The 25,226-nt window shown below is 40.2% G+C and overlaps 1 protein-coding gene across 1 annotated transcript in view; it reads right to left on the minus strand.

Annotated features, from left to right (window-relative positions):
• The window catches only part of LOC134419613 (cytosolic phospholipase A2 epsilon-like), a 32,931-nt gene extending 16,629 nt beyond the window's left edge, over positions 1-16,302 (minus strand). Inside the window, exons 1-6 of the mRNA XM_063159091.1 lie at positions 16,201-16,302; positions 15,730-15,765; positions 9,646-9,718; positions 5,894-6,030; positions 5,039-5,170; positions 4,397-4,437 (exon numbers count right to left, since the gene is read on the minus strand). Of these exons, the coding sequence (XP_063015161.1) occupies positions 4,397-4,437; positions 5,039-5,170; positions 5,894-6,030; positions 9,646-9,718; positions 15,730-15,765; positions 16,201-16,227 (446 nt within the window). The 5' untranslated portion in view covers positions 16,228-16,302. The remainder of the gene's footprint in view (positions 1-4,396; positions 4,438-5,038; positions 5,171-5,893; positions 6,031-9,645; positions 9,719-15,729; positions 15,766-16,200) is intronic.
• Positions 16,303-25,226: the final 8,924 nt, after the last annotated feature.

Genomic DNA, 25,226 nt, shown 5'->3' on the forward strand with positions numbered 1-25,226 from the left:
CTGCTGGTACTTGTTAGTATGGTGGACCTGGTGGTCCATACCTTTGTTTTAAGAAAAGCAAGGGCACTCATCTTTCTCTGAATCTTAGGAAATCAGCTGTGGCTAGAAACATAGCTGAGGTGGGTGCAGAAGAGCTCAGGTTGACAGGGATCTTTGAATATTTTGCCTACCTTTGGAGCACTGAATAAGTTCCACTAGTTGGGATTAGCTGGTAATTTCTCTGATAACTAACGTGCTATTAGACAGCTCTCATCACACAGAGTTATGTTCCTGTTCTCTTCTCCATCACAGTTTGTGATTTGTGGGCTTTTTTTATTGCAGGCCTCAGTTTCACTAGGAGAACTAGGAGTATATTATGACCTGTAGCAGGGAAAGACAAAAACAGAGACCCTGGGCATCCTTCCCCACTCAAAGTTTGTTGCAGGAATGCCTAAGGTTGCAGTGTACTCTATGAATCCAGGGATCATTTCCCATCACCTGGTATACATCAAACTTCTGCCTTCTCCTTTCTGGATTATGCCTGATATAATGGAATGGGTCATTTTGAATATGAACTTACAGTCACACAGATTCTTATACTGCAGTTCTCATTTAGGCTACTATGCTCCATTTCACCAGAGAATCTGAATTTTTGATACTTATCTAAAAGTTTTGAATTCTTTCATGTCAGATCCAGCTTTTCCTTCCTTTATTAGCTTCCATAATAATGTAGGCTACTTTTCTGAGCTTTCTGACAACCCAGGAGAAGCATGGGGGATGGTAGCGTTTCAGTAAATAAAGCTGTAATCATCTCAAAGGTTCTTTCTTAACTTAAAACTTTTGCCTTCAGTGCTCCTCCACACATAAATACAAACAGTGCATTTGGCCCCCAGCTGATGGAGACTCAGCCTGAGGGTTTCTCAGCAGTGCCCAAGCCAAATGGCTGGCATGATCTGCTGGCTTCCCCTTCACATGAGGGGGATTTCTCAAAATAACACAGCAGAACTACAGAAAGAAAAAAAAGACTTTTATTTTCTAAAAATTCTGCTTTTGCCATATTTCAATAATTAAATATTTAACTTTTATACAGCTTTTTGTACACCTATTTACATTTATTTCTGTTGATTGGGCTTTGTTTTAAACATAGTCTTTCACATTTGAAAAAAAAAAAGGGAGAGGGAGCAAAGATGAAAGGTTGTGTAAGAGTGGTCCTTCATTCTTCTAAGAGTTGTTAGAGATGCACTTCCTCAGCTTGAGACATCTGAAAGATAAGAGAGGCCAAAAAGAGGATCAGCAGGTACAGCAAACACCCTGGGGCTCTTAGACCCTTCCTTGGAAACTCAAATCACCTTGCAGTTCAGCAGAAGCCTTTTGTGGCCCTCAGTGTCAGGCGTGGCCCTCAGTAGAAGTCGGAGGGGAGCGGGATGTTGAGCGAGCGCAGCCACCGGCTCCAGCGGGACCCCGTGCCTGTGGCAACGCGGATGGGCTCGTTCTGGTGCTGCACCCTGCCCGTGGAGACACAGCAGAAAGCCCGGGTTACCACTGAGGATCACCCGAGAACAGCTCCAAAAGCGCTAAAGCACACGAACCAGCGGCCTGTGTACAACGGCCTTACCTTTTCTGTCACTGCTGCCCAAGCGCAGCAGCTCTCCCGCCAGCTGGGCTCCTGTAATGGGCCCAGAAAACATTGGGCAGGCATTTGCAATCCCTTGGCTTGGTTGCTGGTGAAAAGGCACTCGGAGGAAGGAGCATGCCTTCCTCTCTGTGTCCTTAGGATCAAACATCTGGCCCTCAGTGCCTGCCACTCTGCCGCAGAGAGGTGAGCATTTGCTGGTACTGCAGCAGTGGCATAAGGGTGAGGCAAAACTAGAGAGGGTGTTCATCTTGCTGTTGTGGAAACCCACCAACAAAATGAAGCTTTTCTTCCATTTTAAATAAAATATAGCAGGAATGGATGCAGGAACAAATTATCGTACAGCCTTTCAGTGTAACATGAGGTAATTGTTACAGCGCTGTTTTTGGTAGAGGTAACACAAAACACAGCCTTTGCAGTGAAGTTATAGGCAAACAAAACTAGGAGTGGCAAAGCCACTAGGTGCAACCCAGGAAACATTTTTGGCCTGGGGTTACCCATCATGTGTGGTATTATTCACCTGAAATGCTGGAAAGAAAGAACAAGCTAATGTAATAAACCTTGCAATTAGTAAAATCTAGAACAAAGATGGGGAAGAAATTTAAAACTGTGAATAAAGAGCATCAGGAAAAATTGCTGGTGGGAATAGTTTTAAATTTCAGAAATAAACTGCCATATCACCCCCACAAATGTAAATTCTTCTTGTTCCCATCACAATACAGGATTTCTAGAAACTATCCCACATGCCTAGCTGTACTCCTTGTTATCAGAGGGCTCTCTTCCACTGAAAATTATCTCTAATCTCTGTCAACACTTCTCCCATCCCACACTGACAAAAAATCTTGCCAAAACCTGCTGAGCTTGTTCAACACAGAAGAGGTTGGTTTGGGTCCATAGCTTTCTGGTGACCCATCTCAACTACTTCACTTGAGTTGTTCAGACCTTTCCAGGGCTCTCCAGTTTATCAATGCAATCCATTGTCTACAATTTTAATGGACAAATCCTTTCATTAATTACTCCTGACATCACACATTCCAAAGTGAGGGAAAAAAAAACACCCTCTCAATATCCTCCCAAGACCACATATTTAATCAATCCAGATGTGGATCCACATCCAGCCCTTATTCCAGACTCAGTTGATGGAAGAACAGCATTGACTGCCACACAGACACAAGAAATGTGAATGAGGAATAGCAGGGGAAAGGTCTATCTGCCTTCTGGCATCAAGCCCATTTTCTCAGTCCTACTATGAGCTCACAGGGACATCCCCTCCCTTATAATGCAGCACCTTCTTGCCTTTGCATGTGGAGTTCTTCATGCCATAACTGTTGCATTGGTCACTCAGGAACCACACTAAGAATGAAAAATAGTAGATAAGATGCCTTCTTGCTGGAGCAACTGAGCCATGACTGTCATGCTTTTTAAAACCTCTCCCTTGAGACTGCAAAGGATCATTTTTAATGGTACAGTTCCAACCATCATCTTCTAACCAGTAGAACTCATACTCAGGCATCACTTGTAAAAATTGTCCCATTTCTGATTTTATTGAATACAACTCCAGAAAAATGCAGTCAAAAGAGTTTGGCACAGAGCTGGTGGCACACATGCTCCAAGACAAGTTCCAGCCTCTGTTCCCTTATATAAACCCACTTGTGCACAACATCAAGCCAGGAAACCTACTTGGACCTCCCCCATTAAAGACAGGATTATCAAGAGTGTGATTCTCTGTACCAACTCCATAACCCATCCTGTAACTTGCAAAAGAGGGAGGACCCTGGACAGGATATCTGCAATGCCTACTGGAGCTTCCCCATTGCCATTACTGATGTTGTGACACTCCTGCAATGTGACAAGCACCATTTGCCTTGGTATTGCTGGCCTTCTGCCAGTTCTGGTGCACAGTAAACAACAAACAATCCACCCTGATGAGTCTCCATGAGTTGTAAAAAGAGATTTTGAGACTCTTTCAGCTCTGATAGCTTTTTTGCATGTGAACACTGAGATCTTTCCTTCTCCAGTTCTTAACACTCTTAAGGGCTAGTGTCCTTACACCAGCAAGTTCTTATTTCCCCTGCTGTCAGGAATTCAAGGTATCCACTCAAGTATTATCCTGCAAGGCCTCCTGAAGTGGCCCCAATGCCTTCAGAAGGCTTCAGCAGTACCATCTAAGAGCAGTACCTTCTCTAAGTACATCCTCTAAATAGTAAAACTCCACCAACATCTTTCAAGCCTACCAAGTGAAGCTACTGCTGTCCCTCCAGCTTTCCTGGTTCCTCAGACTCCCACAGCGGTCTTTGGACCTTACTTTATGCAGAATATTTGGTTCCTTCCTCTGCCACAGCTCCCCATGTGTAGCCAGATGAATTGAGCAGATGAACTTATGGAAGTGCACTTCATAATGTTGTGCATTTGAAAAACCAGATTCCCCAAGAAGGGGGTAATTAGGGCATTTAGGCTTGGCACTCCTAAGGGTCAAAACTTCCTGAATATTTTCATTGTCCTCATACTTTCTTGTGTATCTCATTGTCTTAATGAGAAAAAAAGAGAACAGGAAGAAGTTGCTGCCCAAGAGGCAGAATTCAAACAGGGAGAAAAATCGCATTTCAGATATTTGAAATCTAAAAGTATGTATTCTAAAATTCCAATTTACTATAATTGAATGAAAACATCTTGCTACTGCTTTTAGAGTTTGCAGGTTTAAGAAGCACCATCGCATATGAACCAGATTTTCAAACTATTTTTATATTGAATATAACACTTTATTAAGAATTCAGGACTACTCACGTGTTCTGCAGTGTGAACTCCACCTCCAGCTCTTCACGTGCCTGAAGAGAAGAGATAAAAGAAAAGAAAGACTGATTACTTATTTTTCTTCACAGCTTTCATCATACCAGTTTCATATAATTTTTTAAATATGCATTTAAAATAGAACTTAGGAAAATTCCCAGGATGTAAGAAAACCATAATTTTGACTGAAGATATTCAATTTTTTGATATTGAAGAAGCAGTTGCTAAAATGAAATTTTTTTAATCTAAATGCTTTATAAGCATATCTGCATGCTTAAGAACTGCTATTCTGCTGAAACAGCCATTTGTTCAGATTTTAATTCCCAAAACAAAAAGAATTAACCTCTTCAATACCATTACAGTCAAAAGGAGCTGAAAATTCAGAATTTACACCAAGAGCCAACAAACATCCCAGAAATATTCAGAATGAAGACTGGATAACTAGTTATAGGTGGTTCCACCCTGTATTTTCAGCATAGATATTTGTTCTAAACAAAAGCTAGCAAAAAGCACGATTTCTTAGAATTGCAGCAAAATACAGTTTTAAATAGACGTTCCCTAAAAACAAAACACTGTAAAAGGATCTGTTGGGATGGAAGAGGAGAATTTCCTTTTGCTCTCACCAATTCCATTGCTCACCTGTGGATTCAGCTGGAACTTCACGCGGACAGTACGTCCCACGGTGAGCTTGTCTATGTCAAAGAGAACTGTGCAGAGTTCATCGTCCCTGGTGACCGTGTCTTCGTCACACACCTTCAGCTCCAGCACGTTCTGCACAGAGAGGTCAAGAACACAATGGAGTTACTGCCACATCTAAGAGCTCCGTAAGGCAGGAAAATCTCTAGACTAGGCTTTCTTTACTTGCTCCTTCAGTTTTATGGGAAGGAGAAAAATGAGAAATGGAAAGAGAAAAAGGAGAGATTTGGGTTTATTAGATGTCGGATTACTGATAACTCTTCATACAAAAAAGAAGCAAGTTTGTTTCTTTTCCCCTGGCAGACAAGACCAACAAGTCTTGCAGAACATTCATGAGTTGGTGATAAATTACTGCATTAAACGTTTCTACATTTAATGCAGTAACTTAAATATTTTTATGGCCTTTGGTTCTAAGTGTATAAAACAGTCACAGGTACATAAAAACGGCATAAAGGATTTTCACAATATCTAGAACTGAGTGGTTTTGCTATTTTTATGCAATCTTTTTCTTGGATTTTGCTTGTTTATGTCAAGATTTGGGATAGGATAGTGAGGCTATATTCTGAAGTACATTTTATTCCTGCTTATTGCAGTATAGTACATGTCTAAGTAACAAATAAGGGGAATAGAACAACACTAATGAGAATGTAAGCAACAGTTTGGGGTTTTTTTTCCCTGAGGAATCTTTAACATCTTCTGTATTTGGAACTAGCTATGTAAGTATTGGTTTACTGCAGCTCTGTGTAATCTAATGGCTAATGCAGACACCAAATGGTGAAAAGAATTGATGTCAGTTACCTTGACACGGCGGTCAATCTTGTAGCAGAAAGCTTCATTCCAAACGGGGTTTTTGCTGTTCCTGATGGTCCTGGTCCGAACCTTCTCCGCTGAGGCAGTGGGCAGCCACAGTGTCACATAGCAATCTGAAAGGGTGACTGTGCAGGGAGAAGACAAGCACAGTTAAAATGTGAGAAAGAATTTCTGCACAGTGCCCATTTAACCCTAATAAGACAAAGATGGCGCAGCTGGGACTTTCTTCCTAAAACATACAGGATTAGGTGTAAATAATACAGTGAAGCGCTGACAGGAGAACAGACATCCTCACACATTTGCAATGTCCATTTCCACCTTTTCAGTCTTAGTTAGACATACTTTTTTTTTTATTTTAATTTTACTTTGTACTTGAAATTGTGCCACCCTCCACAGACAGTAGAAGTTGCATTTAGCTTTATCTTCATGATTATCCAAATGGCTGTGACAGGCAGTGCACCTCACAACCTTCCATCTGGGCTATAGAGAGACTTGTTTGCTATAATTTCTTCCCCAGATTTTGTACCTTAGCTTAATGAAAGCCTTTGTTAATATGCTAGCTTAACTGAAGAACAGATTTTTTTTCATAAAAGGTGTTCTTGCATCAAAGCTGAAAAATTTGATTTATCACAAATCAGAATGTGCCTATTCCTTATTCATTCATATATTTGACAAAGTTTTTAGAAGTTGTGTGCTCCTCAGCAGTTCTATCAGAAAACAAAATCCATTTAATCACCATAATTAAATTACTGTGTGTTCAATTCCTTCCTACTGCTCTGTCTGCAGACTGGAAAGATGCTGCCACCACCCATGTTTGGGAAGGAAGCCATGAGTGCTAATGAAGACATCAGCTTCTCCTATATTCTGAGTCCTCAAATTGGAGGGAGCACTCCAGGGAGTGAGACTTAACAGAAGCATGATACAAGTACCAGTGGCCTTTCTCTCACACCTGTAATGCAATCTCCCTATTCCACATTAGCAGTGCTCAACCAGTCACCTGGTTCTTACAGCAACCTTGTGAGTCAGAGGAGGCCAAATAATTCAGCTCATAGTCAATCCCTGCATCATGCTCAAAACGTGTAACACCGTTATTACATTATATTAAGAGCAATTACTTCACATATTTCCTCTTTATCTTTCCATAACAATCACAGATTTAGGTTCTCCTACAAGCCAAGCCATGCCTTCACTGTGTTGTTAACCATGCTATCACAACCAGCAAAACCTGGATTGTGATTGTGGGAAGGAAAGCATTTCCAGAAAGAGACCTAAGCCACACCTGATCAGAAGACTGTGACTGATCAGATGTTCAGCAGAGGCACAAATGTAGGCAGATGAAAATCCAAATGGTTAATGATGATTAAATGCCATAGTTTCCATTTTCAAAGAGGATGAGACACTCTGATTACTTCACAGTAGCACTATAAGGATTACACAAATAAGTACACCCAGAAAACTTGAATTTCTTGGAACTGTTCAAGACAATCATCCCCCTGAGTAGAGCTTAGATCAACCTGATCTGGTGGAAAGTGTCCCTGCTCATGGCAGGGGAGCTGTTTTAAGGTCCCTTCCAACCCAGACCATTCTATGATGCCATGCTTTGCCCAAGATCCCATAATGCAGTCAATGTCAGGGTCCAAAACATAGTCTAGATTTTCAGGCCTCTACTGAAATTTATTAAAATTATCTTGTTCTGAAACATCAGTAGGGAGGAGTACTTTTAAAGCATTTTTATTTTTCACTAGTAAATTAAATAGGAACGTAAGAGTCAATGAGCAAGAAGAAATGTTCGCTTCAATAAATAAAGAACAAGCACTCATGAGAAAATATACACAAGAGAAATAAAAAGTCACAAGGAACACCAAGATTTAACCAGCAAAATTGGAGGAAATAAATGCTAACTCAGAATTGTAACAAGCATTGTACTTTTACTATTAGACACAGGTAGAAAAGAGACATTTTCCTGCAGTTGAAAATACAAAGGTTTCAAGGAAAACTAGCTGAAATGTTTGCCTTATTGATGTCTCAGAAGATGTAAACACTGCCTGAATACCCTTCCCACTGCAGAGAAAGAAATGGATAGTAGAGTTTTTTCAATAAATTTTCTGTTAAGAAAATACTCCTAATGAAAAGCTTACAAATCTCTCTACCAGATACACTTTAAAAATGTGTTTGGGACGCCCAAGTTCTGAATTTGAGGCATCTCAAGGGGATCAAGATATGATATTCATCTGCTCTTGAGGCCAGAACACCAAGTAAGAAAGCCATATGGTGTGGCAGACATACCAACAGGTTTAGCCAAAAAAGATCCTGATGATTCACTGTGATAAGGAGTGACTGAGCAAGCTGCTCTGAGAAGGACAGCCACAAGGAAATGAAACACAAACAGGCAGTACAGGAATACAGAAATGCACACTCAAGTTGTTCATGTGCGTTTGTAGATGCAATTTCAGTGGTGGCCTGATCAGATCACTTATTTGGTTGGCGCAAAATACCACTTAGGCATTTTAAAATTTGGCTTTTGATAAATAAAAAGTTGTACATACAACTATAAGCTCATGGAATGTGTGCTTCTATATATAAAAAAAGGACTTTAAGAAACCCCTAACTTTACACCTTATAAAGTGTTATCACTTTGTCTAACGAACCAAAGAAGAAAGAGAAATAAGCAGTAATACATGTAATACAGGAGTATTACATTGTGGAAGATCCTTAAGTAACCCAGAATACCACATCTAAGTGCAGCAGAGATTTCTTCCCTGATAGTGATCATTCAAAAATACTGTTGTAAAGTACAACTTCTATGTGATCTAACCACATCCCTCCTGCCAGAAACCACCAAATCCAACCTCTGCTAAGTTTTTCCCTCTACTCTTCACCCATCACACAAGTTAAAGTCGATATCAAAATATAGATTGCATTAACCAAAATTTTCTTACAAACTATGATGTGCTGCACGAATTCTGAGCATACCAAAAGAAAATTGGTTTTGGCCATGTTCAGCAAGATTTTAGGAAAGAGTGTGACTTTTTTAATATATCTTTCAGATTTATTCATGTGGCTTTAGATTTGAATTTTCTAATTCTCTTGATCTTTATTTCACCTTTTTCTTTTGAAGTCTCAATTTGAGATATCCTTTTTTCACTTCCCTTCACTATCCTTCACTTAAACTCCTGTCAGGTGCTCAGAGTATTGCTCTGTTGATTTTTTTTCTGACTTTTAAATGGCTCCATTCTGTAGGTTAAATAAATTCCAAGACACAATGGATTTTATCATCACTTCCTGGATATGTACAAATTCTGCAGAAGTAATAGAATGTTTTTGCTTGTAAATATTTTGTTTTCATAGGGTTTCTTGCTACTGCTGATTTTACATCTGCATTTCCAGTTCTCTCCTTTCTTCAATCCAGAAATTCTGTAGGAAATACTCAGGTTTCTTACTTAAAAATACAAGCATTTTCATTTTTTTCAGAGCAGATCTCAGATCACCAGTTAGGTCAGAAGGTTAGGAAATATATCTCAAACAGTAAGATATGAAATATAAAATGCATCACCTTGCTTGAGTCAGTCCCTTTAAATTTAAAAGGAGAAAGCAATGCTTCAGTATTATAATATGAAGGATTCTTTGAAACTTACAGCAATATATGCTTTTATTCCAACAAAATTTGAGAACAATAACATTGTCCAAATATTTTCTTTGAAAAGTTATAAGAACCATCCACCAATAGTAGAAGTACTCACGCAAGTCTGCCTTCCGGGCATTCCTCACTCTTAGTATTTTTACAGTGAGCAAGTTGAAGGGAGATACTGGTGCCTGCACAAAAATTAAGAAAAGGAAAAAGGGAAAAAAAAGAAGATGACATTATTATTCTAGCCTGTAGTCACAGACTACTGTAACCCTGAAATTTTGAGGACGTGGACAGAACAGTTTTCAAGGCTGAGACAATACAATTCATCAAACCAAGCAGAGCAGTCAAAAATCTGTACAGATTTTTGGCACAGAACTCTCTTCAGGCCTGAAATAGAAGTAATATATTTCAAAATCAGTCAAGTTAATGATAGGTGCCAAGACTTTGATTTGATAAAGATCACGTCTTCCGATCACGGCTCCCTTATTAATCACAACAAACACCCCTGGAGCACACTCGTGGGTGTCCTCCCCTCTCACACACCACTGCCTGCAGTGGAACAGGTTGTCTCTGGGACACCAAATACTGTCAGAGGAGCTGTGAAAGTGGAACTGTCTACCATGCACCAGCACAAGCTCCGACACCAGCACAGAGTTCTGCACATAGCCAAAAACAGAAATGCAGCTGACATGATGAGATACTTCTCTTGAAGGCTCTGGTGAGCCTCGGATCCTCAGCTCTGATCCCCAGCAGAAAGCTACAAAAATCATCCCAGAGCTGATCTTGGGAATTAACTCACAACCCCACTAGATATCAGAAACCTTGAACTCAGAGATATTAAGTCTATAATAACTCATAACCCCCATGGCTCATACTAATGAATCTTCATATTCCTCAGGCTACAAATTAACCCTTTCCCCATTTCACCTTTGACATAACTGCTTAACTTCTTACACTCTCACACACACTAATATCTCCTCTTCCATATATACCATCTTTCATTTTAAACAAATTTATGTACAGATACCATTTCTCTCAACACTTGCTTAAATTGATATTTAGCATTCCGCTTATTGATTCTGTTTTAGAACAAAAACGGATTTTAATGTGCCCCAAATTTTATCTAATCTTTCTATCTGTACCAGCTGGTGAGAGCAAGACACTAGTACACTCTGGGGAACAAGATACTGGAGAGCAGTGCCCCAGGAAATGTACATGGGGTCCTGGGCTGTGGCAAACTGGATGTGAGTCTGCAGTGCCCTGGCAGCCAGGAAGGTCAAGCTTGTCCTGGAGAGCATCAGGCACAGCAGGGCCAGCCAGGCAAGGGAGGGGATTGTCCCACTCTGCTCTGCACTGGGGTGGCCTCACCTCTAGTGCTGGGGGCAGTTTTAGTTTTATGCACATATTCCGGCATATTTAGGCACAATACAAGAAAGACTCGAAACTGTTAGAGAGTGTCCAAAGGAGGGCAACAAAGATAGTGAAGGATCTTGAGGAGAAGCCACATGAGGAGTGGCTGAGATCACTTGTCTTGTTCAGCCTGGAGGAGACCGAGGGGAGACCCCATTGCAGTCTGCAACTTCCTCATGAGGGGAATAGGAGGGGGAGGCACTGATCTCTCCTCTGTGGTAACCAGTGACAGAACCCATGGGAATGAGATGAAGTTGGGTCAGGGGAGGTTTAGGTTGCATACTGAGAAAAGGTTCTTCCTCCAGAGGGTTGTTGGGCACTGGAACAGGCTCCCCAGGGAAGGGGTCACAGCACCAGCCTGGCAGAGCTCAAGAAGAGTCTGGATAATGCTCTCAGGCACACGGTGTGGTTCTTGGGGATGGTTGTGTGCAGGTCCAGCAATCTATGGTCCTTGTGGGTCCCTTTGTACTCAGAATATTCTGTGATTCTACCTCTACCCATAAGCCCTCTCTCTCTTATTTTCATAGATATATTATAACCTCACAAAGCTAATACAGCATCCTAACACAAACACATGGGCTTTATTGCTTAAGGCAGGCATCAGAAGTGCCTATATTAATCATAAAGCAGGAAAAGCAAAAACTATACACTGATGTTAGCTAATAACACATACCTTGCTATTATTTCCTTCATACAGGCTATACATTTTGCCAAATTATGCCTTTTCAGCAGTATCACAGGATTTATCCTGAAGTGCTTCACAACGCTTTGCCAGAGTGTCAAGCAACTGGGACCATAACGTGACATTGGACAATAAGACAATGTAATGAAGGAGGTCCTAGTCCTCACCAACAAAAACCTCAGCACCTCTGAAAAGTCAGCAGAGAACACAAACTGTCTCCAAGAAATAACCTGAATAATTCCCAGAGGATCGTCTTGCACTTCCCTTTGAGTTGACAAGGGGCCTGAAGACGCAGAGCTGAGGGGCAGTGAGACAGCAGCAGGAGGGTCAGAGCAGCCACTGATATGGGCACGTTTGTTCTACGTTATCTGACCTGTCCAATCTCTCATACAGGGCAGTTTTACAGAGCACAGTTTGCAAACCCTGGAATTGTCAGGTGTGGGACATTCCAGTTGTCACAAAGACTGTATCACACCTCCATCTGCTCCATTGTTCCAAACATGTCCGCAAAGGATAACTTGGATAGACTTGAAAGAAAAAAAGTTCTTTGGGGGAACAAACAAACATACAAACAAACAAAAAAGGATTACAGTCTCCAATCCCAAGCAACCAAAAGGTATCAAGCCCAGACTCTACAGCTGAAGTGCTACAACTAATTTTCTATATGAATAAAGTAGTAGTGGGTAAAAGTGAAAAGCCCTCCTAGACACAGGGACCAGGAGCCAAGGCTTGTCTATCCCTGACATCTACTGACATGATTTTTACATTTATGTTTTGTCCCTGCTTTCCCCATCCAATAAATTGTAAGTGTTTTTGACCTCAGAAATGTTATTTCAGAAGATGGGGAACATCTCTCTTATCCAGAAAGGAGGAGACTTGCATTCCTTGATTACAGAAAAATTGACTTGGGCACAAGTTCCCGTTCCATGGAAATTCTATTAATTACTGGGCTTAACACCATTTAAAAAGAATAACCTTGGCTCAGCTATTGGAAAACAAGCACCAAGACCTTTACTTTGTGAACCTCAAGTGAATAGTGATATCTCCCTGCAGCCAAGTGCCATGTGGGGATAGGAACTGTGAAAGTTGTTCCCAGCTGTCCATGTTACCTGGCTGTTTATGCAATTTTCTGCACAGCTATTACAATTCCATTCTGATGTATCTTACTCTCCAAACTTATGGAAATGATCCTCAGTGCTCAACTTTGGGTTGTGGAGTGCCTTCCCACACTAAAGTCCTGGAAGTCCAACCTTACAACTCCTAACTTTATGGTGCCTGAATGCATTACCAAGCCTAGCTGTCAGCCACTTACTCAAAGTCACACAGAAAATCTTCTCCTAAACTGGATAATCTCCTAGCAATTGGCAAGGACTTCCACATCCTTGCCTTTTATGTGATGATGACCATATCACAGACTGGTAAGTTTTGAGGCCAGCTATTACAGTCAGTCATTACACACTCTTCAACTTTCAGCTTCTATATTTATTTCATCTGAGACATGAATCTTACCTCATAAACCGGAAACACAAGCCAGGCATTTTAATGATCACTTTTGAAATGACTTAAATATATGAGGTTGCAAATGCAAGACTTGGTCACACTGTCCTACGTCAGATAAAAATTCAATTAAGTCTTGTGGCACACTTGTGCAATCCTCACATATCTAGTCTGAAGGAAGGCAATAGGAGTGTTCACATAAATGAGTGCTCATCCATATGAATTAATTATATAACTGGTCTCTAAAATTGCTCTATTTTAGTAAAGTTCCAAGCTAAAAAGTCTTTCACAGAATTTTTTTCTTAAGGAGAAAAGAGTGAAACTCGTACAATATTCCCAAGTCGCGTTAAGAGATAAGGCAGTTATCAAAGTACGTATGTATTTGGGGGAAAGCACTATTCCCTTAACCTTCTCATCAAAGAGGAATATAAATCTCATCACTACTTAAAAAGCTATGAAAAGCAACAAAGAAATCACTCACCCTGTCAGAAAGAGTAGCAGGACTTTAAAACACAGATCACTGCCTTGCTTCTGACCTGGGTCAGGTATGTGGCACCTTTTAACTTCAAAGAATTTTGGAGCCTCAAAGGCAGGCAGGAGTTCACCTCAGGCAAAGTTAAATGCATTAGAAACACTTTTCCTTATACTGATATTTTGTATGTATTTCACCCATTTTAAAATACCCTGTAGCTGGGTCTTATCAAGTCAGTAGAAGTCCCCACGTTTGTTTCAGGATAAAAACAAATGGAGCAGCACTGAGTCAATGGCTGCTTCTTTCCAAGAGCTATGCAAAACTTCTGTGGCTTCAGACTGCAATTTTCATGTGGTTTTTTTTTTTTCCCCTTCCTGTTTGCAGCTCCACAGCTGGACGTGTGTTGGAATGAATCCAAATCTGAGAAACCAGGATTCCCATAGTTCAATGTGTTTTGTTTCCTCAAGACCACAGCAGTCTTTATCAGTAATTTACGTGACCTAAAAAGTATTACTCTTTTGACTGTCAGCATGAGGGCACTAACAAATTTTTCTTAGGAGCTATTTTACATATTCTTCCTAATGTATATAGCTGCTCAAATTGAAAACCCACACATCCTACTAGTTGCCCTGAAACTCACTCTGACAACGAAAACTCATTTCCTTGACTGAGCCCCTGAGTAACAAAAAGCAACTCAAGTATACTAGGCTTATGTACTAACCATAACCAACTTTCATGGAAAAAAAAGGAATAAACTTCAAGTCCTTCCTGAATTTTACCTCTGAGGACCTTGGAAATTCAGGGCAGAAAGAAGAGGGTCTGGGTCCTGCTCTAAATTGTAGGTACTGCATTCATGTCATGTCACCCTAAATACCTTGAAGATAAAAGTAACAATCTAAAGGCCATGCAATTGTACAGGTCTTGCACCTAGGGACCTACTAACAATGTAAAAAGCGCTACAGATTAAAAAAAAAAAAAACAGATTGGTCTTCAAAACACAGGCTAGAACTCAAAATAATAATTTTTATTATTCTAGCACACTTCTCAGGGCTGCAAGATTATATACAGAGACCTCCATCATTTTAGAACCCAGTTTTTGAAGAAATTCTGCCAAGTTTTTACCACAGCATTTCACTTAGAACAGAGAAAATATGTGACTCTCAGGCACAACCAAGCATCACATACTATCAATAACAGCAAACCTCCACAAGGCAAACAGAATTTACCACCATTTAAAAGATTCTCTGTATCACTCTGGTCTCCCTGTGTTGATGCAAAGCTGAGAAGTGCCCACATCACTGAAGGAGGGGCAAAAGCCCATCTTGCAGACAGATCTCCAAAGAGTTTCAACTGATACTGGCAGCCCCAAACCCACTGCAAATGCCAGAGGACAGCCTCATCCTGCTGTCAATGCCTTTGCTCCCATTCACTGGCTCATAGGAGCTTATCTGATACATTTTCCTTTATGCTAATACCTCTTAACATAAATGCCTGCTAATTAACAGCCATTTTTAATTTGCCTGTGCAAAGAATTCATCCTCAATTCAGCTTTTACAAAACACCTTTTGCTCCCTTTAAGCCTTCAGAGAAGTTTGGGCACTACTCTCACTCCTACTAGGCTGATAAGATCAAGCTTGTCAGGAGACTGAACTCACCACATTTATTCCACCTTTCTACCTGTGAATGCTGTGCTGCACAGAGAATTACAAGTTCTAGGACAGACCATCACACTGCAAAGAAAGGCTACAAGGAATACCAGAACACTAGGAGGACCCACATAAAAGCTCTTCTTATAAAGGAATAAACTGTGAGAAAATGGGACTATTTCATCTAAAGAAATCAAAACACACAAGAAGGGAGGAATTAATAATTTGATATAGTTGAAGTACAAACCAGCCCAGATAAAGTGCAACACATAAGCATCAGACACCAACAGCAGCCACACTACTTAAAGCTTATGGAAAGCCATGGCAATACTCCATCTACAGAGCTGAAGTTGCAGCTCAGCTTTTCAGCGCTCAGTAAACTTTGCAACACAGTTTTCCCCCGAGTCATTGAATTCCTAAAATATTTTCTGGTGATCTACATTCAGCACTGGACAGCATTTAATGAAGGGCCAGCTAATTGCTACCTACCGTTCTCACCGCTGGTGCTGAGGTGCTCGTAAAAGTCTAGGAAAAACAACACAAGGCAAAGTTAAGAAAACTAAACTACATGTTAAATGCTTACTTTAGGCTGACATGCCAAAACATCTCACATTCAAGGATACATTTAGAGCTATGCTTTTAGCTTCATCATTAAGTCCTTTACCGACCACCATCACAACTCTCTTCCAGCCTATTTCCTTTTTTTTACAGGGAAGCAGAAGCACAATAAGCAATGTTTCTAGCCCTAAAATGTGGCTTGAAAAGACAAGTGTGCCACGAGGTTCTGCAAAAGCCTGGACTAGGAAAGCCATCCTTGCAACAAGATCTGAGGAACAGCAAACTCGATTTCCCTTGATTGCCCACACAACACAAACCACTCGTTCTCCTCAGTGATAAATTTCACTGGAACACCAGACTATTTTACCCACTTTACACTTGCTATCACCTTCTTTTGCTTACCTCACTTGTACTTAAATTTGATCCCATTGCAGTCCCAGTTGCATGTAAGTCCAGTGTTAAAGGCAACTGAGTCGGATGGCTGGCAGGAACTCCTCATGCAGGTTAGGGGTGGAGGAATAGGGATTTTATGACGAGGCTCTCCTGCCCCACCCCCTGATTATTTCCAGTCATTAGGCAGTCACCTCCCTGCTTCCTGCAGCCTATTAGAGCACCTCAACTGAGTCAGCAGAATGAAGAGCAATTCCTTTTCTACCCACTGCGATGTTTGGGAGGATGCTTGAAGCCCCTTTCTGCCCAGGTATTGCTCCCTTGAAATACTACTGGTAATGAAAACTTTTGCATTTATGCAACAGCTCTAACCCCCAAGCAAAGTGCTTCTGACTAATTAAATCACAGCTCTCTGAGTATCTCTACACTGCCACCATCATGCTGTAAGGCAGTAGAGATGTCAGCAGCTTCTTTCCAAACTATAAATTCCAATACCTGTAGCAGTCTTCCCATAGCAGCACAGTTCAGGCAGGTAAGTCCTGCAGTTCAGCAAGGTGACTGAATTGTGATGCCACAACTGGATGACTGCAGCACCCCCAAAGCTACTTTGAGCATCTCTGTGCTACATTTAGCAACCTCAACACATGCTGAATGTACTTTGCCCGGATATTTATTGTATATACAGAAAAAAAATGTTAATCCATGTTCAGAAATCTTGCAGTTTGATATTAAATCAAACAAGAGGGAAGGGATGAGCTATTAGCAGCCGGTGAAATTTGGGAGTGCAAGGAGAGAGTGTTGTGCTCTTCTGCATGGCCTTGGGGAGCACAGCAGTTCACCCACCCTCAGAGCTTACTTCAAAGGGATCTGTGCGTGCTGGCTCTCACAGTGAGCCCAGCAGATACGCTGTGAGAAACTCCAGGGCACAAAACCCTCCCTGACTGCTCTACACCCCGGTGCACAGTGACTCACTGCCTTGTAAAGTGTGTCAGGGTAGCCCTAAACTGGCATGCATGTGCAGGCTGGTAGATTTTGGAACATGCAAGAGCAGACTCTGACTCTGCAAGACTCTTTCTGGCCACTCTGACCGATGATAGGAGGCCGCAGGTACTCAGTCTTGCATCGTGAAACTGAAATGATTATTTTAAACCAATCTTACTTGTATTGGTGTTCAATACAAATTCACTTGATGCAGGCAAACAAAACTGCAGTGGGTGCCACCTTAGTGCACTCCCCTGCGCTAGGGAGGCTGATATCAAAATAATTCTGCACAGAGGAAGAGAGGAGGTGCTGTCCAAGAAACGTCACTGGAGTAAAATTTTCAGATACAAGTGGCTTCCTTCTATGTTGATGTCTGTGTGATAAACATATGTGATGCCTCTTCAGAAGATCTTATTCAAAATATGCTGCGGTACTCTCTGGTGTTTTCCGTCTGAATTATTTAATGGCTAGCTGCTTGCTTCATAGGCACACTTTACACTGTCTTCTCAGAATCAAAGCAAAATGGCTCATAAACGTGAATCTACAGCTTCTGAAATGCTCCTTAAAGGAACAACCAAAAGCTATTTCCAATGAACATGTGCATCTCTACCCCAAAGACAAAACACCCTCTGTAACTTCTCTCTTTATATCTGTGCTAAATCCTTAGGAACAAACTCAGGTGGAGCAGTCACAGCTGAGAATCACTTGCCCTCTCACACAACTAGTTCTTTCCAACTCCTGAAAGAATGTTCCCTGGAAATATTCCAGTATTAAAATTTAAAGTAGGAATTAATTTTCATTAAAAACATCTGCAAAACTTCTATCAAAGGAAAGAGGATAGGATATCCAGCTCACTTTGCCCAAGTTGTCCCAGCAGATATTTACACCTATACAAAGTCATATCATCCCAGCTGTTTCACAGCCAAACAAGACTCCCTGACACTACATTCTCTTAGCCACACTGTTTTTAAGATCCATACATGAGACAGCACTTCACAATTTATAAAATTATTCCAGAGTCAGTGCATCTTAGCCACTAAATGGTTTCCTGATGTTCAGACTGTTTTCCTCATCTCAAAACAATGTCATTTTTGCCCTTCCCAAAACATGTTCCTAAATATTTCTCCTTCTCCTGCTCATGACAACCATCAGGTTTTTGGCTGGCATTTTCTCCCTTAGCCCCCTGTCCACATCACACAAAAAGGTTTTGGAATACACTGTGTTTTAAAGAGCTGGTATATTTATGGAAGGCAAGAATAACAATCTCATCAGTTTCTCATTCATGCAGGGAATACATGATAGGACTAAGCACTGAATGCTCACACCTCTCTGACAGTAAGTCCTTGTCAGCACTGAGAAAACTTGATGGCTTATTCACTGATGTCTACTACACCACATGCTTAAAACAAAAAATCATGAATTTGCAGTTTGTCCCACTGGACTTTTAGAAGTAGAAATGTGTCCCTAGGATCACAATTTCCAAAATATTACAACTTCCAAGGTCATGTATTATGTTGGGTTTTTTGCATTTTTGCAGACAATTTCAAAGACAATCATTAAGCAAATTCATGTCTGAATTTACCCAAAGTCTAAAGAGCCATATATTGCCTCTTTTTAGCAATCACGTTTCCACATTAATAATTTTAAATTGCCAGAGATCATCATATGCATACTACTTACACTCTTACTTGGATTTTTGAAGATTAGAGAGACTGTGTAACTGATGTAGAACACTCAACAGTCTCTTTAAAGCTTTGAACATTAACAAGGAGAGTAAAAAGGAAGATGTCATTTTCCTCTGCCATCATGCACTTTCAAGTGCACATTTACATGCACATGATCTTGCACCTATGTATTAATTAAGGCAAGGTGGAGAAAATATATCATTCTGATCTGAATTGGACAGCTGCAAATACTAGTTTCCCCATCATGACATTCAGATAATTGTATATCTGACTGCAATAGGTCACAGGGAGGAATAACAGCTGCTTTCAATACTCCACAATTGCCTTATGTACCACTTTGTCATCTTCTGATAATCCAGGACTACCAAAATGCATGATTAATGGGGGACTTAATCTTACTGCAAGAGTATCCTTGAACCATCCTTGGGATGACAATGGGAGCAGTCATAATTTACACACCCTGAACATAACAAGAAGGGTAAACATTCAAAGCACATGCTAAGGTGTTAAAAAATGATAGCCAGATGTCACATTAGAAAAGAATTATTCAATATTAACAAATTAAGCAATTTAACAAATGTAGTGTCATATCTGTAGCTTGGGATTTTCCCTGGGCTTTCACTTCATTTTCCTTCTTTTTGTATAATGCTTCCACAAGCTACAAAATCTACTAAGACCTCATCCTGTCAGTCAAAGAAGAGCAAGAAGCTCAAGTCCAACTCTAGTTACACAAAGGACTTGAACTCAATAATCTCCAAAGACAAGGTGTACCATGGATGACAAGCATCACTTTCCTATCCCAAGGTGTTGGATTTTAGACTCTGAAAAACTTAACTTTGACTTCGTAATTTTTGGCCTGAGGTTAATTTTAAGGAACTCTTCGGTATAAAAAACCAAAGAGAAACACTAAAACCCAAAACCAAACAAAATATTCCCCCCTATATATATATATATATAACTATATAACATTCACATTAATATGATTATTATGTTGGCATTTTATTTTCATGTTTCAACATACCACACTTTCAAAACACATGCTCTTCAAAACTCTGCAATATTCTTTTAGTCATTGGAGAGAGAGATCATGCTAGGTAGAGGGGTGGGGGATTACATTTTTGCTTGAGACACTATTCTGATTATGACATATACGAAGGAGGGCTTGTGCTTTCAAAAGACTATTGAGAAACTGCATTAAAACAACTCCACATGCCCTTGATATGTTTTGGAGAGATAAAATCTTGCTCCTCCTACTCACTCACATGAAGTAATTGGGCTGCTTTTCCATTCAAAAATCATCACTGAAGTGTTCTCCCATCTGTTAATATATGCAATCCTGCCTTCAGATTTGTTGCAACAGAATTTCAAAAGCAATCCTCATCTCAAAAACCAGCAGCTCAAAACCTTTATCTCTGCCCCTCCCTGTACTCTGTAGACCTGAGCATCCAACAGCACTTCTCTTTACCTTTGCAGGAGCACTCAGAGGTTGCCTGACCTTTCCAGGTTCATTCAACACTTCAGGCACTCTCCAAGCACCTATTTCACTGCCCTAACCCCAACAGACCACAGCTGTGAGGAATACCAGCACCAGCCTGTGTCAGCTAATTACCTAATAATTAGGCAAGACACATCGCCCAGGACCTTTACAGGGAAATCTAGAGCCTATTTCAATCTGAACCAATTCTCAGAATATCAAGAAACCACCTCATATTGCCAGCTAATTAAGGGGGTAACTTCATCTACAGTCAGACTAAGAGATGTTTGAGCCCTAATAGAGACTGCAAAGATTCACAGCTAATTGTTTCCAGGATCATGACATTACATTCAGCAGAGCTTGTGTGACAGGTCACAAACAAGTGTTTACCAAAAGAAAAAAAATTGCTGCTGACCTACCTGGGTCATAAATAGAACAATTACATCACTGCTGAATCATTTTGAAAAATCCAGCTGATATGTCACTGAGCCTAAGACTCAGATCCATCCTTGAAAAATACCACCAGTAATAATGAATGTCTCTGTTATTTTTTGATTAATAGCTGGCAAGCCACTCAAACAAATATCTCTTCCCCTGTCCTTTCATGCTGCCTTTCACTGTCACATCACAGGCAAGATTCTGAACTATCTCTGCAATGCGAAAGTCATCAATAGGTCTTTAAAGAAGCAGCCTTTCCTTCCCCAAACAAGAAACAAAATCAGTCCATTTTGGAGAAAACTCACAAGCCACCAAGGCAAGACCATTAATCTTGGCTCTTCCAGCTAAAACATTACTTTCATGCAGCGTTAGGTGCTTGGAGCCAGATCCCAACACAAGCACCAGCATCTGTCTGACTTAAGTCAAAATACTGAGCTGCTAAGCTAGACCATTTAGGCAACCTAAGATTTTTTAGTGGCTTGCTAAATAGGCCCAGACTTCTGAAAGCAGACTCCCTTTCCTCAGCTCATTCTAAGCCATCCTAATTTTCCAGATCAGTGGCCAAAAGCACACATCATCACCACACCTTGGGTGAGTAAAGCTGAAGGCCCAGTGCCAAGTGTTGCAACCACCAAAACCCAGTGGGTGGAATACACAGGCACACACTGAACTGCTTATATTCATTCTTCCTGGAGCTCTAGTAATGAAACTTGAAAATCTTAAAACTACTGAAGAGATACTTTGCAAAAGAAAATAATCACATATTTAAACCTCCATTTCATTATTGTTTAAAAATATATTCATGAGCATAACTGAGCTGTCAGAGTGACACTTCCTTTTCTTCTTTTCTCACAGAAAACTATTGCAGTCTTACTAGTGACACGTAACATCAAATTATCCAAACGAAGGGCAAGGAAAGAAGGTGAAAAACTGGCTTTCTGCATAAGAGGGCCAGTGAAACAGAAAGATCTATCAGTAACTGAGGAAAAGGAAAGTTGTTGGACTTGACTGCTTTAGATCCATGAAAAGGACACATGAAGGTTACTGCCAACAGTTTCTTATGAAGGGAGACTTACTGGTTTGATTGATATTGCAGCAAATCTTGACAGACACTGGTGTTATCTCCTGTTAAATGAACTGATGCACAGAAAAGGACTGGCTTAGAGGTAACAGTGTTATAATGTTATCTCCTGAGTTATCATTCCAGTCACCTGCACCCTTGAAAGCGGCGTTTCTTTAGATTTTTCGTTTCCCACAGTTGAAGTGACATCTTTTCTTTCATTTTTCCTCAAGGGTTATTCACAAAGCTCACTGTTCACTCAATATTGGATTTCTTGGTATCAAAAGCAAGGGTAACTTTTTCCAGAGCAACTCGCTAGCTGAGCTGAGTCCATAGAACTTAATAAAACCCCCAAACTTCAATTATTTCAACTACAAAATTCTTATTTTTAATAAGATTATGCATGGCTACTTAGTATTTGAACAGTAGCTATTACTCTGCCATGCCCCAACAGGGCATGTATATTTTTGCATACAACAATCAGAAAACAAGTTCTAAGAAAGACCAGTTAAATGTACTTTCTTAAGAAACCATTTTTCTAAGACAAGTACCCTGTTATTTGGATAGCAGTAGGAATAAAACTGTAGCAGCAGCCACACACCAGCCATCTCACTGTTGCAGAAGTCAAAGGAGCTGGTATCACAAATTCTGTTGCCATCGCAAACATCAGTGAGTTTGCAGCAGGTGAATATTTATTAGTCCAGTACCAAAACATTTGTGTATCTCCTTCTGATGATTTTTTTTTTTCCCTAAATACACTTTAAGTGTGTTTACTCGAATTAGGTGATGAATAGTTTTTAAGTTGCTTCTTTCGTTGCACTGCAGTTCGCAGAGCCTGGAGAATCAAGTGTTTGTTATTCAGGATGTTGTAGCTGCACAGGTTGAGCAGCTTGTTGAAATTCTCTTCGGTGTATGTCAGCAGGCCAGTGCCATAGGGAGCAGCACAGTTGGACACATCCACTCTTCCCTGCTCCATCTCTGCGGGACTGCGCTCCACATCTGAAACCAGAGCCAAGCAAAGGCGTTGAGGAAAGTTCCCTGGATCATAGAAAACTAGAAATAATAAAATCGGAGCAGATGCATGCAAAAGTATTTGTAAACTGAAACTGAATTTGCCAAGTAGGTTTGTTTTTCTTCTAGTGAAACAAACATTTCTTCTATTGCTGAACTAAAGGAAACAATCTGGCAACTTATCAAAAATTATAGGTATCAAAGCAGGCTGTTACTCTGGCAAAGCCTTTGCTTCATTATGCATTTCCAGCACTTTCTATTCTTAATTTTTTCATGTAAAAAAAGTAATAGGAGAATTCCAACTTTGTTAACCAAGTAAACATTATATCTCTTCATGAGACTGTGAGGTGACAGCATAAATTACCAGTGGATATAACTTACTAGCTGTGTCCTCTTCTTTATTGTCAAAGTTACATGACCTGTTTCAGGTGCCAGAGGGGGTTTCCCTCAACGTACAGCTTCTCATGCTTTTATTTTTAAACCTCTTCATTCCAACCCCTGATTAGCTGCCCAATACTGTATGCATCACAGCTGGACTAAGACTAGAATAACTTAGCCAACTCAGAAGCTTGCCAGTGCCTTGTTTTGGAGTAGGAACAAGTTGAATGGATGAACTGGATGAGATAATCCCAAAAAATGATTACTGCTGTCAACTTACTCGGTGCCTTGTATTTTTGGAAGGTATCACACACCAATGGAAAATAGGCCAAGACTGGTGCCTCTGAGCTGTCCTCAAACACATAGCACTCCTTCAGGTGCTCCCGGTCTTCCTGGCTCAGCTCTGTGCTGGGGAATGGGATCCCATGCTCCAAACAGTACTCTGAGAATAGGTCCAGTGGCTGGCTCAACAGAGAGCAGAGATGGCAACACAAAGAGAGCTTGAAGTAAGACCACCAAACCTCATAATATTTTGCTGCAATAGACAATCTGAGATTGATTAATTTGTTTATAAATAATGCTAACTATGCACTGGAACAAACATACCATTTTAATTTTAATATATCCTGGGTAACAGAAATTTGGTTGATTTGCTAACACTCTATATTTTTAAAGCAGGGTTACTATTTACTGAAATGTATATGACATTCGGGTCAATTTCTGTGATTTAGTGAGCACAGTAGAGGATTTGGATAGGGAAACTTTGATTATATGTGGCTTCTCAGATCACAGGTTCTTAAATATTTGCATTCAGCGCATCTAACTATGTCTTTATGTCCTCTTACAAATAAATTACATTAATTTGAATCATATAAGACTGTTAAGGTTTCTTCAAATGCAGAAAATAAAACCCTGACTAAAAGTCATGTCACCAAGAGTCAAATGTAAAAGCAAAACTTTTCATTCAAAAAAAAATTTCTAAATTATGTATTGTATATTAATTACATTGTAGAAGCCATTTAACTATTGAGGAACTTATTACCAAGACAACATTGAATAGAACATCTTTTGTATGTCTGTGTTCATATGCCTGTCCCAGAAAGACACTGAAAACAGCCCTGATAAAGGCAGTGACATTATGGTCATAATTGTGAATAGTACCACTGATATGATCATTTAATTTAATAAAAACTAGACCATTTTCTGAAAGAAAATTTAAAAAGAGAGAGAGAGAGAGAGAGAAAGCCGTGGTGGTAATTCAGCTACTGGAGTCATACAGATAAAGAATCACTGCTTCAAAACATCACCAGAGTCTGTGATCCTCCACTGTAATTTAAGTGAAGAATGACATCCACTTTTCTCTCTGGCCTCAGAATGGGTGGGCAGCTGGTGTTGATGAAGAAAGCTGTATCTATCAGCTTGAGGTAGTCACTCATTTCATTCAGCTGGTTGGGAGAAGAATCCAGCACTGTGTCTGAAAGGCCAAAACTTCTATTATTATTATCATTATTTATTGCAGGCTCAACTCTCTTTTTTTCCAAATTAGCATGAAAGAGGAGAAAGAAAATGCAACTCATGTATATTCATCTTTGACACAAAGCCCACAGTTACGTATTTGTCTTTGACACAATTTAGTATTTATTTACTAAATAAATGGCTCAACTCTGAGATCAGCGAGATGGAGCAGTTCTAAGACTCAGCTTCATCCAAAGTGATAAATTACTCTTCTTTCTCAATATGTGTAAATTTGTGGCTATTTAACTTCCTTGGAAGATTCAAGTCACTGTTTGATGACTTTTCCTAGGAAGATGAGAATTCAAGCAAACATGCTGTGCTTCCTCCAAGACAGGATCATGACCCGGAATAAATCATCTACAGCTTGGCAAAACCCATTCCACAAACATGTTAATCAAATAATCTTAATCAAAATTTACCTCTATGAAAAAACTTATCAAATATTTGTCCTCAGCAAGTATCAGCCCTCAAATCTCCTTCCAAGATATAACTAAAA

This window comes from Melospiza melodia, chromosome 6, assembly GCF_035770615.1.
Source record: "Melospiza melodia melodia isolate bMelMel2 chromosome 6, bMelMel2.pri, whole genome shotgun sequence".
In the NCBI taxonomy this organism is placed as follows: domain Eukaryota; kingdom Metazoa; phylum Chordata; class Aves; order Passeriformes; family Passerellidae; genus Melospiza; species Melospiza melodia.